Source organism: Rhododendron vialii, chromosome 6a (genome assembly GCF_030253575.1).
Source record: "Rhododendron vialii isolate Sample 1 chromosome 6a, ASM3025357v1".
NCBI classification, from domain to species: Eukaryota; Viridiplantae; Streptophyta; class Magnoliopsida; order Ericales; family Ericaceae; genus Rhododendron; species Rhododendron vialii.
This window is the reverse complement of record NC_080562.1, coordinates 6430248-6444746: the sequence shown is the minus strand read 5'-3', so window position 1 is coordinate 6444746 and position 14499 is coordinate 6430248. Positions and strand designations below refer to the sequence as shown.

The following is a 14499-nucleotide window of genomic DNA, read 5'->3' as shown; positions in this document are numbered from 1 at the left end:
AGAATTATCGATAAAGAATAATACTAGTAGTAATAGTTTATTAGTAGTTCAGATCAAAAAAGGATAAAGGAATAATTCGCAAAAACCAAAAAAAAAAAAGAAAAAGAAAAAAAGGGAACATCAAAACAAGGGGGGAAAGGAAAAGGGTAGTTTAGGGCAATCGGTATCGTCGCCGAGGGTTTCCCTCTCTTCAGTTCAGCGCCCTATTTCATAACGGTAAAGCCTTGATTCTTATTATGCCCTTCAAGAACTCCGTTTTTCCATTCGCTACACATCGATTTCAATGGTTTTAAGTGGTTCGCTTTACGTCGATATCAATTCTTAATTCCTCTCTGCACTAACTGAATCTTCTTAATAGTTAATTTATACTGCGCAATAGTTACATCTATTTTGTTTGGTTAAATCCCCCATTAATATGCATATATTCCGACTGAATTATTGTTTAATATGTATATATATTTCTAGTGCTAATACTATTTGTATCATGCTTGGTTGATGTGTTTCACAAGGCATTGCATTTAAGCAGAGTTGTTTAAACCCAAAGGGTTGGCTGGTGGTCAAGACCTTGTCTCTGGGTCGAAACCTTCCATGTGAAATCAACTCTTATGGGGTCATTTTTTATGGGGCTTTGCTCCGACTTCAAATGGACCCTTGCTAGGGAACGATTGGTTTGGTTCTTGAAATTAGTCCAGGTGCTCGGAGACCCAGAGGCTTGTTTTGGGCTTGTTCGGTTTGGGTTTTGAGGGATGTTTTAAATTGTAATGAGATAGATAGAGAAAATTTATTAGGAACCATGCTTAGAGGTTTTAGTATGCTTAGAGGTTTTAGTACCCCAAACGAACAAGCCCAAAAGAGTTATCAAAAAAAAGTAAAGTTGATTAATTAAATAGTGAAACAACTTTAGGTTTTGTTTTAGAACTTTCCCTAGTGCTGTATTATATGGTGGGACTGGAAACAAGTATCTAAACAGAATGGGAGCCATTATGTAGGGTACGGAGTATTAAGTAAAACTCCAGGTACCAAAAAATCTATATGGTTTATGCAGAGATTTGAGGGTTAGGAGTAAGAACACTCAAACGAGAGGGTTGAATTTTTAAGATCACGTACGGTCACAACGCTCTGCAGAAGGCCAGGTTCAGCCCCTACGTTTTGTCTTGAACGATTGAACCTCTAACTATGCTTCTTGGCTCGGCTGTAGGGTTCCCAACGACAATGCTCGAGGTAGCAGCTGAAGGCTGCCAACTCAACCCAAATACAAAATAACCCTCCTTGGCTCGGCCACCCTTTCCATGTCAGCTAGCCCACGTGCTCGTAACCACCTTGTCCAGAGTGGCGGATATGACGTCACCGGAAGCGGTTATGGAGCGAGATAACCATGGACACACATGGGTGACAGCTGGTTCATAATTGATAACGTGCGGTTATGTTCCTTCCATGGTTAGCCCGTTTCCTAGGCGCAGTGTTGCTACAAAACTTCGGTGAACAGAGCCAGCACCCACTGTTGTGATCCAAGGTTCTGTGGAGAGCCTGGAGACAAAGTCATGATGTCCATCCCATCGGCAATTGCTTGGTCCTTGGATCACAACGGTGGGTACTGGCACTGTTCACCGAAGTTTGTTAGCAACACTGAGTCTAGGAAATGGGGCTACCCATGGAAAAAACATCCCACTTACCAGAAAAGTGTTTACATTACTAACACGGCGTTTGGATGTCATGAACTGTAAAGTCGTGTTCATCTATGCTTGTTTTCCATGCGACCTTGTACATGTTGATGCATGCACTTGCCTCTAGCATAGCCGAAGTACCTAACACCAAGTGGATTCCATGACCCTCGGAGTCTCTAGCTTATTCAAAGTCTCTACCCTTGGAAATTTGTCTACCAGAAGCAAGGAGTCCTTTGTTAAAAGACTTGGCTCCAATGAGCTTTCTGTTTATAGGAAGAAGGGCTAAAAGCCTAAAAGCTCTGACATTTCAACATTTTCCCTTCAATCTCTCTGACACTGGTGACCTCCCATCGCCCTGAAAACTTTCGGTCTTTGGCCAAATACCCATCTCGATTATTCCTCTGATTATGTCCTTGCCAAAAGAAGAAGCGGGCCAGATCCCACTTTTACGTTTTAGGCCAAGGAGTTCAGTGGTGTGGGTTGTGAACAGCTTGCCGAAGGACTCCTGTTGTTTGCACGGTGAGCCGGGTGCTTCTCAATTCCAGATAGTTGAGAGGGTGTGAGCTTGATGCTGAAGCCATGGATCGCATGGTCATAGGGATAGAGCAATTGATCTTGATGGAACGAGGACAATGATTTTGGTGTAGATCGGTGCCATGACTCATGAGTTGAGACTGTTGCTGGTTTCGGTGAACGGTCCATGTGGATGATGTATGTCGCGTGTTGTTCAGGTTCTACAAAGGCGTTAGTGATCGCAATAGGAGGAACAAAAGTAGCCAGGACAGTGCAAGGTGTGAGATCAAGATCAAACTGTTTGAAAAGGTGGCCATGTTTAAGCTCGATGTTTTAAAAAGCGCGCCTAAGCTCAAAGCGAAGTGAGGCGCAGGTACATCACTTCAATATACGGGAGCGAGGCTAGAGTGGCGGAGCACAGTTGAGGCTCATAAAGCGTGCACCTCGGGGCTAAGCCCAAGGCGCATTAAGTGCGCGCTGAAATATCCAGTGACAAGATATTTCCATTTAATTATAGTCTCCCAATTCCTTAGTCTATCAAACACCTAGAAGGCCAATGGACCGGATCATAGCTTCGAATCTGAATTTTTATGTTTCTAAAAGCCATAATCTTTTGTATCAACGCCTTAAATGTTCTGCATTTAGCCTTCAACTTCTTTCCATCAGACTTCTCCTCCATTAGATTAGGATAATGAATGGGAACAAGTTGAGTGGGAGAATGGAGATTCAGATGAAGGAGAAGAGTAAGATGTGGTTGGGTATAAAGCAATGATGATGGAGAAGAGGAAGCTATTGGTGATTTGGATGGTTTCTAGGTGTGCATGACTCCCTAGATTAGACTGCGAATAGCCTTCTATTTATGGATGGATGGATATTATGTAATTTTATCTGTATCTTTCAGTTTCACATTTGCCATGCAGGATGATTGAGTTCTAACTCTTAGGACTTCAAAGTATGGTAACTGTTATAATACACTTGTGGTGTTGTTATTGATAGAGCTGATATTTGTTGTATTAGGTAATTTGGTTTTCAGGCGCGCACCTCGCTTCGCACTTCATGGCTTAGGCTACAGAGGCCCTTGGGGGTTTTCGATGAGCCTCGGGCCTTTTAAAGCACTAGTTAAGGTGATTTTCTGGGAATATGATTTGAAGCTGAGAGTTTCTGATTTTATGTAAGGTACATCCAAGAAACCTCTCTCTCACATAGGTTTTTACTGGCTGGCTATGGTTATGGTTTCGATAGATTTGAAATTTCTCTATTTTGTTCGGTTGCTTGTTTTAGCATCTGATCTCGTAGCCTCTTGTTCCATTTCATCGTAGAGGAAAACAAATTAGCCTTCCACCTGCCTATCTGTTTTTATGCTGGAATGTTGTTCTTTACACTCTTCCTCTTCTTTTGGTATGACCTGCTGACACTAGGTACCATGGTAAGACCAAACTTGTGCGATACAGATAGTGTACTATTGCAATCTGACCCAACCGAATGGTGGCCTAGCACTATTTTGCCCACCCTTTCTATTCAGGATTTCGTTTTGCTATTGATCAATATATTTGACTTTTGAAGAGAGTAAAAATGAATTATCCACGGGGAGAGAAGGTAAATGTGGATTCTAGATTCCTCTTTTGGAGCACATCCAGAGCGTTATGCTATCGGCTTATTAACATTTTTTGTCCCTAAAGTATTAACTTCGTCTCATTTTCGTCCCCAATCTAAACATTGCTGACATTTGGTCCCCAATATATTAATTTTGTACCAATCAAGTCCCCAACTCTAACGCCGTGAGTCCCATCCGTCAAAACGAGGGGCATTCCCGTCATTTTGTCCATTTGCCAATTTTTTGTCACATAAAAAACGTTAAAAAAAAAAGAAAAGAAAGAAAGAAAAGAAAAGAGGTGGAAGAAGAGCAGATCGATGGGGTTGTCGAAGCGGTGGAGTATTGGGACCTTCTATAGCGGAGCAACAACGAAGAGGAAGCACAAGAGGGTTTTAGGGAAGGAAACAAAAACGGAGAAGGGTTCGGAAAAAGTGAAGGTGAGGGTTGAGGTTGTGCCGGTGACGGCGGCGCACGGGGACGATTGCGGTGTGGCGGCGGCGGCGGCGGAGGAGAAGGACAGGGACAGGCGGGCGCAATTGTGCGGAAGATTAGACTGGTTGCATTCTTTGCTATCTGAACGGGTTGAGCAACAATCTTCAGTTCCTCACCTATTTTGAAAGGTCAATTGAGTATTTGAGTTGAGTTTGGTTTGTGATTAAGCATTTGACTATTACATTTATTATCACTTCCACTAGTACAATTAGTGGATTTTTACTAATTAGAGATATGGGCTAATTATTTTTGTGCACATCTGTGGTTGATATGCTTTTGATTTGGGTTTTGGCAAATGATTTTGTTTTTGTTTTTGTCCTGGTGCGGGAACAGAGGAAATTTGGGGATCTCTCGAGTCTTGAAACTTGTTTTGATTTTGGCTCGATTCAAGTGGAATGATCTTAAGCTCGATTCAAAAGCATGTGGGGTTATTCTTTTCCAGCCATGGGCGCTGTCGTGGCTTTTTTTCAACTAAAAAAAAAAAAAAACCATGGCCGATTCAAGTGGAAAATTCTTTTCCAGCCATGGCCACCACCGTGTTTCTTTTTTTTTTTTTTGAGTGGTTTTGATGTGTAGTTGCGAGTTTCTCAGCACAACAGTACAAACAGGAGATGAGGATAGGGGAAGAGAAAGAAGATAGGAGGGAGGAGGACGGTGGGGGCACCCGGCGACCAATGGCTGCTGCCGCAAAACGTGCTCTATTCTTCTCTCTTCTTTTTTACGTTTTTCCTTTGACAGAAACTTGGCAGAGGACGAAATAACGAAAATACCCCTCATTTTGACGGACATGGCTCACCGCATTAGAGATGGGGACTTGATTGGTACAAAATTAATATGTTGGGGACCAAATGTCAGCAATGTTTAGATTGAGGACGAAAATAAGATAAAATTAATACTTTGGGGACCAAAAAGGTTAATAAGCCTATCCTATTTAGGTTTTTTTGAATTACATTGATTTGTTTTTTTAGGATCTTATTGGCCATGTAATCCCGTTTGTGTAATCCTGTAATTCTTGTACGTCAAAAATATATATTCTAAATAATTCATTACGCTTATCGGCTTATGTACTACTAAATAAATAGGCGTACGCACAAACAAAAATATTTTGAACCCTTAGAGCATCTCCAATCCATCTCTATTTCCTCCAAAATAGAGTATGGACGTAACACATTGAGGGGAGATTTTGTAATTTATTCCATTTTTTCTTCACTTTTTGTACTTTTTGGGAAAATCTTTGAGGGACCCATCGTCCTTTTTAGAGTTTGGAGGAATTTTGTACTTCAAATTTACTTTTGGTCCTCCATTTTTAGAGGAGCAAATTTACTTTTGGAGGACCAAACTCTAAAAAGGACGGTGGGTCCTTCCAAAATTCTCCCAAAAACTACAAAAAATGAAGAAAAAAGAGAATAAATTATAAAATCTCCCTTCAATGTGTCACATCCATCCTCTATTTTGAAGAAATAGAGGTGGATTGGAGATGCTCTTAGAGCATCTCCAATCCAACACCCTCCAAATCTCTATTTGAGAGGATCAAATTAATTTATTTTATTTGAAAAGTAGATTTAGAGGATTGTACTATTTATCTCAACTCCAACCCAACACTCTATTTCTCAACTCCAACACATATTTGGAGGAGATCCTCTATTTTTTCCTTCATCCTCTATATTTAGAGGATCAAAGTTCATCCTCCCAAATGGAGGAGAGTTTTAGAGGATGGATTGGAGAATGATTTTCCTCCAAAATGAAGAAATGGAGTATGAATTGGAGATGCTCTTAGTGCAGAGTTAAATCTCATTCTCCAAAGTTGCTTGTCCATTTCCTCGTACCAGTCTACCCGTAGGTGTTTGAAGTGGGATGATGAATAAATTGATTATTGAGTTGCCACCAGTACTGCATTTTTCATGCGTTCCCTTTTAAGAGTCTATTAATCCATTTTGGACTATTCCTTAATAAGTGTCCATTTTGTAAAGTTAATGGGTAAAAATTAGTACATTTTCTATTTTACTCTTAAAAGTAGATTATATTTTGAAAAGTTAGGGGTAAAAATGTGTAGACACCTTATTCTGAACTGTCCAGATTAGTTTGCTTATGGTATTTGATTCTCCGATGATGATTAGGGTGAAGAACATCTCGAGATTGTTGGTGTGTTTGAGCTTTGAGAGTTCCGAACCTCATTCAAACTATTGTCGAACCCCTTTCAAACCTTTCAAGTCAGAACCAAAAGGCCTCAGCCAAACCCTACTTGCTTACGCCAGTGCTACTCTGGCGTGCGCTGGTAAACTGCCACGTGTCGGTCATCGGCCGTTGACCCAGTTGCCACTGGCGCATGCATGTATATATTTGGCGTACGCCAATCAAAGTCGGTCAAATCATCACTATTCAACCATGTGCTCAAGGCTTTTGTGGCCACCCTGACGTAGTCCACAGTCCCCTGATGATTATAGTCGTGCAGTCAGCTCTCCCTTCCTCCTACACCACCTTTCAACCCAAGTCCCATGCATTTAATGCATGGAGTCTCTCTCCTCTAACTCAACCACCCCTTAACCCCAGCTGATCAGCTCCTCCTCAGTCCTCCCCTGGGCTATAAATACCCCCTTTGTATTTATATGCAAGGGGTTCATAAGGTTAATGCCCATAAAAAGCTCCCAAGTTCTTTTCATCTCTCTTTTCCTCCTTATTTTGTTTACTCTCTTCTTTCATCGGTTGAAAGAGTAAGCAAACATTCATCCATACACCCACTACACCTCTACACTCACCATCCATCCATCAAAATTGAAGCTCAAAAACACTCCATCAACCTCAAAAACAAAGGTATACCATCTTTGTGAATACCTCTGTTCTGACCCCTGAGGGGTGCTGGCAGGGACCAGACTGGTAATCAATACCAGTCTTGGTCCTAAAGCTGGTTAAACAAAGGATCGAATGTGATCATAAATGGCGCACGCTAGTATTGTTAAGCCGTATGCTAGTAATGGTGGTATGTGCATGACTGGCGTGGGGATCATTTGATCACTCATTTTCTGTTTTCTTGTCCTTTTATCACCATACAACATGTTTATAACCAGTTTATTGTCTTCCGTATTTTAAAACTGCTTAGTTGTACATCTCAATGTTAGTCTTCATTTGCTTTAAAAGGCCTCTGAAATCCTTCTGGTCATGTTTCAGAGCCCAGATGATGCAAAGCCAAGCACTAACTAGGCAGTCTAATTGGCATACGGGGTCCTTTGACTGGCGTACGGCAGTCATGACTGGTCCAGTGGCTGGCCCTTGCATGGCAGCTAAGTCCTGGCCTTTTTTTGCTCCCCACATTGTTTATGGGGTGTTCTGATCATTTCGCTTCTTTAGATCTATCTCCGATTATTTGCAACTGCTTAATAACTGCATTACGGGCTGTGTGGTTTGTCTTGAGTGTGCACTGGTCATTTTCCAGAGTCCAAAGGGTTGAGAATAGAAGCTGTGGGTTTAGGCTTATCAGCGCAGGCCAGTCGGAAAATGATGTACGCTGGTTATCTCTGCATGCAATGGTCTTGCCAGTGCATGCAGGTTTTCCTCCTGCGTGCGTCGTTTTCAGATCCGAGTGTTCTAGTCTGTTTGAAACGCTCACAGGTGCTTGTTCTCAATCTATTTCATGTGTTTCAATAAAGTCAATCATCTACATCACTTTTGCCATATAAATGCAACTTGTTACAGCTTTAATTCCCCTTAACTGTTTCCCCGCCCTAACTGGCTAAAGATTGAATAATGAGAGAAAAATGCAAATATTTTATAAAATGCCTGAGTAGAGACTGATCTCCGGATTGGGTCCTTCTCCTCTCGTAACCTGGCTCTCGAACTTCAGATATCGAAGGTGACGACAGACTAGTCTATGCCTTTTCAAAATCAAACAACGTAGCAAACGTTTTCAAGTTCGGTTTCTTAGGTGTTTTATCGCAAAACCCGAGTGACGATTTTGAATTGTAAGTGTTTCGCCACGCTTTCCAAAAGGGGGTGCCCAATTTTATGCGCAAAATCGAGAATTTTTGGGGCGTGTGCCCACAAAATGTAATAATGATGTCTATATAGAAGGTAAATACGAAAAGTTGTGAGTGTAAAGTGCAAAAAATGTGAATAAATTACGATGGAGACTCTACTCCCATTTTGAAGACAAAATCTCTAAATAATACGATTGGTTCTTTCTAGATTCTCTTATAAAATGTAAAAAGTGGGAATAAATTATAAAATCTCCCTCCAATATTTCACACCAATTCTCCATGTCGGAGTTTTAGAGATGTCTTCATATAAATTTTAATTTACGAAATAAGATTTTTAAAAAGAAACGGAGGGCATACAACAGTTTTATAAGAATAACAGAGATGTTTTCGTATCTTATTGTTATACCTCTTGTAGATTCTGGATTATCAGAACAACCAATGAAGTCGTTTATGTAGAAGAGTAATATCTGAGGTATAATATAAAAACTCAGTATCGGATATGATTTGGATCATATAACCGTTTCCTATTGTTTCTTCAGAAGTCGTGGGCCGTTGCCGGCCGGATTAATTTTTAAGAATGACGAGTATTAGGGTAGAATTTCAAAATCTAGAATTTGAAGTAAAATCAACAATTTAAAATCTACTCCCTCCGTCCCATAATGTTTATCCGGTCCGCAAAACGAGGATGTAAAAATAATACAATTTTTGTAAGAAAAAATCAAATTTTTTTCAACAATTCACTAGATATCGACGAGTTCTTTTAATTTATGAAAAAAGTTTGAATTTCTTCTTGAAATAAGTGCATTATTTTTGAGTCCTCGTTTTGCGGACCGGACAAACAATTTGGGACGGAGGGAGTAAAACAAAGCAATCGCAAAACCTAATGAAACTTTAGGAAATATAGCTAATATGAGAAAGACCAACAATGCGGAGAAGTACTGGTTAATAGAAAGTTTTCAGAGCATCTCCATGGTGGTGTTAAAAATTGTGTGTTAGTATATATGACATAAAGTGTATAAAGTGGGTCCCAATTTTTGTTTGTTGAAGAGTGTATAAATTTAAGAAATGAATATGTGTTGTAGTGATATAGTTAAGATGTGTGATAGTATTAGTTAAGAGATGTAAATATATATATATATATATATATATATATATATATATATATATATATATATATATATATATATATATATATATATATTCATATTCATATTCATGTGGATTCATCCTTTCCCCTCTCTCTCTCCTCATCTGTCCCTTCTCTCTCTCTCTCTCTCTCCCCGCAGGCATGCCAGAGCAGTACTTTTGCTCCTTCTCTCTTCTTCTTCTTCTTCTTCTTCTCCTCTCTCTCTCTCTCTCCTCTCTTTTGTTGGTTAAGGACACGGCTACAGTTAGTGGAGCAGTTAATGTTGGCTAGTGCCAACTCAGCATTTAACAACACCATTAAAGTGCAAAAATGTGTAAAATGTTTACTAACTGACCAAAGTCAGCTAATTTTGAGCAAACTAAACCCTTAATATTGTTCACTAGAGATGCCCGCGTATGCAGATCCCCCTTGAATTTTCAATTGGCTGTACTTATCTAAGATTGTTCCCTTGGCCTCCTTTCATCAGATTTATCAATGTATCACTTATCAATTTAACCCCAAAATATAAACCATACAGCTATAAATATCGTGCTAACATCATACGTGGGTTTTGGCATCGTCATGTTGATATATATTTAGGAAGAAATATTCGTCAGAGTATACTAATTCTACTTTTGCCAGTTGTTTTCGGTGTAAAATTTTTGGGCATGGAACAAGACCAAAGTGAATTGGATAGGAGACTGTAGGCCATGGAAATCAAATTACGTGGGGACAATTTGTTGAGTTGAATGGAATAAGTTATTTGATGCTGACCCAAAAAAAAGAAAAAATTTAGTTGACGCATTTGTAATGCAACCACATATATTAATCATGGAAAGGAGTCGAAAAGATTAAAAAAGAAATGGGAGAATGAAACAGCATCACAACGGGGAAAACCTGGCATGTCAATTCTTTATCACAATCCTATGCGAACCTCGCAAGTCAAATGTGCTTCTATTTAAGTTACACACCCTGCTGGTGTCCAAGTAGAAGTGTGTTTTGTTCTTACAAACATGAGGCCAAGTAATTGGTCTTCTCTTCTACTGTTATTGGTTTTATGCCCATGGTTTCTTTTCTCTCTCCATGGCACTTTGATTTTGGCCGAGAGGTCTACCCACATTGTCCACATGGACAAGTCTTTCATGCCCAACGCTTTCACTAGCATCCACAACTGGCATTCCTCTACCGTTGATTCCGTAAAATCAACGGAGACAGAAACATCAGACGACCACCATTCGGTGTCGCAGCTCCTCTACAGCTACGACAATGCATTGGATGGATTCAGCGCAGTCCTCTCGAAAGATGAGCTAGAGAGATTAAAGAAGTTACCGGGGTTCGTCTCGTCTTACCCTGACAGGAAGGTAACAAAAGACACCACCCACACCACAGAGTTCCTCGGCCTCAGTCACGCCACCGGACTATGGCCGGTTTCAGACTACGGCAAAGACGTTATCATTGGGGTGATCGACACTGGCGTGTGGCCGGAGAGCAAGAGCTTTAAAGACGATGGGATGACCGCTATCCCATCAAAATGGAAAGGAACATGTGAGGAAGGTCAAGACTTCAACTCCTCATTGTGTAATTTGAAGCTTATTGGAGCTAGATACTTCAACAAGGGGCTCCGAGCTGCACATCCTGGTATTAAACTGAGTATGAACTCAGCAAGGGACACCGAGGGTCACGGGACCCACACTTCGTCGACTGCTGGTGGAAACTACGTAGAAGACGCATCATTTTTCGGCTACGCTTCGGGAACCGCAAAAGGGGTCGCGCCGCGTGCTAGGGTGGCGATGTACAAAGTCCTTTGGGACGAAGGAGGCTATGCCTCCGACGTTCTCGCTGGGATGGAGAAGGCAGTAGCTGACGGGGTAGATGTAATATCAATCTCGCTGGGTTTCGATTCCTTTCCTCTTTACGAGGATCCGATTGCCATAGCTTCATTTAGAGCGATGGAAAAGAGTGTTCTCGTTTCTTCCTCAGCTGGAAATGAAGGCCCGGAGCTTGGGCGGTTGCACAACGGAATTCCGTGGGTCTTGACCGTTGCAGCGGGCTCGATCGACCGGTGGTTTGCCGGGACGTTAATTCTTGGAAATGGTTTAGCCATCACTGGGTGGAGCATGTTTCCGGCGAGTGCTGTTGTGGACAACATCCCTCTCCTCTACAACAAGACTTTATCAGCATGCATTGACTCTCAATTGTTGTCTCAAGCCCCATCCTCTATAATCATATGCAACGATATGGGGTCGTTTTTTACGCAAAGTTCTGTGCTTGCTAACTCACATATGGAGGCGGCCATCTTCATCTCAGATGATCTAGGAATATTCGAGTTCAATGTTTTTCCTTTTCCCGGAGTCGTTATTAGCTCGAAGGATGGGCCGGCGGTGATCAAATATGTTGAAAGCAATGGTGCTAATTCTACAGCCAGCATGAGTTTCCAACAGACTTTTGTGGGCACCAAAGGTGCGCCTGCAGTTGCTGCGTACACTTCAAGGGGTCCTGCGCCGAGCTTTCCTGGTATTCTGAAGCCAGATGTGATGGCACCTGGCACCCTAGTTTTAGCAGCGTGGAATCCGACTTTAGTCACAGCTGGAATCGAGTCAAATCTCGCGTTGTCCAGCGATTACAATATAATTTCTGGGACATCCATGGCCTGCCCTCATGCTTCGGGCATAGCTGCGCTATTGAAAGGCGCCCACCCAAAATGGAGTCCCGCTGCTATACGGTCTGCCATGGTGACCACGGCGAGCCCCAACGATAACACTCTCCATCCAATCCGTGACATTGGTCAAGGTTTTGACATCGCTACGCCGCTTGCTATGGGTGCAGGTCAGGTTCGTCCTAACATGGCACTTGATCCGGGTTTGATATATGATGCTACTACACAAGACTACGTAAATCTCATCTGCTCCATGAACTTCACCAAGAGCCAGGTCTTGACCATAACAAGATCAAATTACAAATGCATGAACTCGTCTTCTGATCTCAATTACCCGTCGTTCATTGCTTTGTACAAGGCAACGCTCGTACCTGAGATAACCAAGCATTTTCAGAGGTTTGAAAGGGTTGTCACCAATGTAGGAGCAGGTGCAGCCACTTATAAGGCTAAGGTGACCGCACCACTGGGTTCTAGGGTTACGGTCTTGCCGGATACGTTGGTGTTTCTGAAGCCAAATGAGAAGAAGGCATACTCCATGACCATACATTACAATGGGGACAAGAATGGTACCGTGACATTTGGTTCCCTAATCTGGATTGAAGAAAATGGAGCACACACCGTTAGGAGCCCGATCGTCGTGGCTCCGATAATCAACGTGTGGTGAGCATTGCAATATCCAAGGGATGTTTGTGGAATTGCCGTCTTGGATTTACTTCAATCGATGATTTTGAATGTGTCCCAATATGTGTCCAAGGAAAATAAAGTTGTGTTTTTATCGGCAAAGAAAATAATATTTCAATCCAAGGAAAATTAAGTTAGGTTGTGTTTCTTGAATTCACTCTAAGTCGAGAGTTTACACTCTGTAAAGTGAAAGCTAAAACATGTTCGTCTCGATTCTTAATGATGATGTTTTCTGCTATTGTCTTGTGTCTCCTATAATGGTCAAGTTAAGTTTAGGTCTGCCTCAAGCCCGCCAATGGTATTGACATCGTTTACCTACCAACACGACCAGCCGGCCGGCCGGCATGGCCATTTCCTCAAGGCATGTTTGAAAAAATTATAATTGTTAAAGTTGCAGCAATATTGACGATATCTGCGAGATGAATAAAGTAATGACAGTTTCTTTGTGTTGTGTTGCCGGCTTTCTGAAAACCCTTTTATCCTTTGTAATAGACAATTCAAAGATTAATAATAAAAAAAAATTCTGTACAAAACAAGAAAAGAAAGAGGAGATTGTTTAACTCAGAAGTGATAAGCTTCTATGGGCTTACTTTTCGTTTTTGGCCTCTGTATAATCAAATGAAAATGCACTTTGCAAGAATTCATTTTGTGGATAGGGAGTCAAACACCTAAAACTTAAAAAGGGAGAAATGAAACTCTTGGTCCAAATAGCAACCCAAGAGGGGAGTGAATTGAGTATTTCAAATATAACGCGGAATTTTAAAAAACTAATTGCAATCTATTCAACTACAATTCCAATTTCAATGATATATTATTCTACTCATGCAATATTGATACGCAAGACGGAAAGTAAAGAGAGTAGGGAAGAGAGAATCGAATGCAAGGATTTATAGTGGTTCGATCCGCAACTTCACGGCCTAGTTCACTCCCCAAGTGTCTAACTTGAGATTTGCTGCACTGTTTCCAATAGTTACAATCCTTCTAGTTTTGCGGGTGCTAGACAACCTTTACAATGAGCAACCTATCCCCAATCGCTCCAACTATTTTTGACTCCGATGTTAGTCACACCTAACTCAACTAGTTTTGACTCCGGTGCTAGTAACACTTAACTCCAAGTGATTTTCTCTCCAAAATCACTTACAAAAAGATTAACTTTCACAAGAGTATGAATAAGGGTGTACAATCCCTTTTACAATTTTTGGCTCAAGAACAACACTCAAACTAATATTCAAGATGTAAACGCGGAGTTGACAGATAAAAAATGGTAAATGCTGATTTTATTCTTCAAACTTTTCTGTCACACTTCTTCTTTTCTTTTTGATTCTATTTATGCTTGGAGTGACAAGATAATTGAAGGCAGCTCCACTAGCCGTTGGAGCAATTTGTGTAGCCCGTAAATCTTGCTTTGAATTGTTTCCTTCTTCAACTTTGAAACCAATATTCCATTTCTCCATCCACTAGCCGTTAGCATATCTTCTAGTAGCCAATCAATTCTTTGGTTTCCTTTTCTTTGCCACTAATCTGCAAGCCATGTAATATGGGATCGAATTTCCATTACCCATTGGAGTTAAATCTCTCAAATTGTGCAACCAATAATTCCTTTCATTTGAAGCATTCTCTAGCTAATTAAGTTAAGAGAAGATTTGTCCTTAATCTTCCTCCTTTCAATTTATCTTGACTATTGAGATAGTGATTTGGTGTAGCAATGTGTCCATGTGTACTTCAACCAAATCCTACAAAATAAATATTAACTCAAATGAGTACCAAATATCACAATATTAATTTATATTTCTTCTTCAATA

At 40.9% G+C, this 14499-nt stretch overlaps 1 protein-coding gene and 1 long non-coding RNA gene across 2 annotated transcripts; both read left to right on the top strand.

Moving 5' to 3' along the window:
- The first annotated feature begins 116 nt into the window (after window positions 1-116).
- LOC131331227 (uncharacterized) lies at window positions 117-4869 on the top strand. Its single transcript, XR_009201336.1, has 3 exons — window positions 117-216; window positions 3195-3353; window positions 3596-4869. It is a non-coding gene; the product is annotated as an uncharacterized LOC131331227 (long non-coding RNA).
- A 5030-nt stretch (window positions 4870-9899) lies between these two features.
- Window positions 9900-12935, top strand: LOC131331226 (subtilisin-like protease SBT3). The gene has a single exon (XM_058365111.1). It carries the CDS (start codon window positions 10374-10376, stop codon window positions 12678-12680), a length of 2307 nt encoding a protein of 768 aa, XP_058221094.1. The 5' UTR covers window positions 9900-10373; the 3' UTR covers window positions 12681-12935.
- Window positions 12936-14499: the final 1564 nt, after the last annotated feature.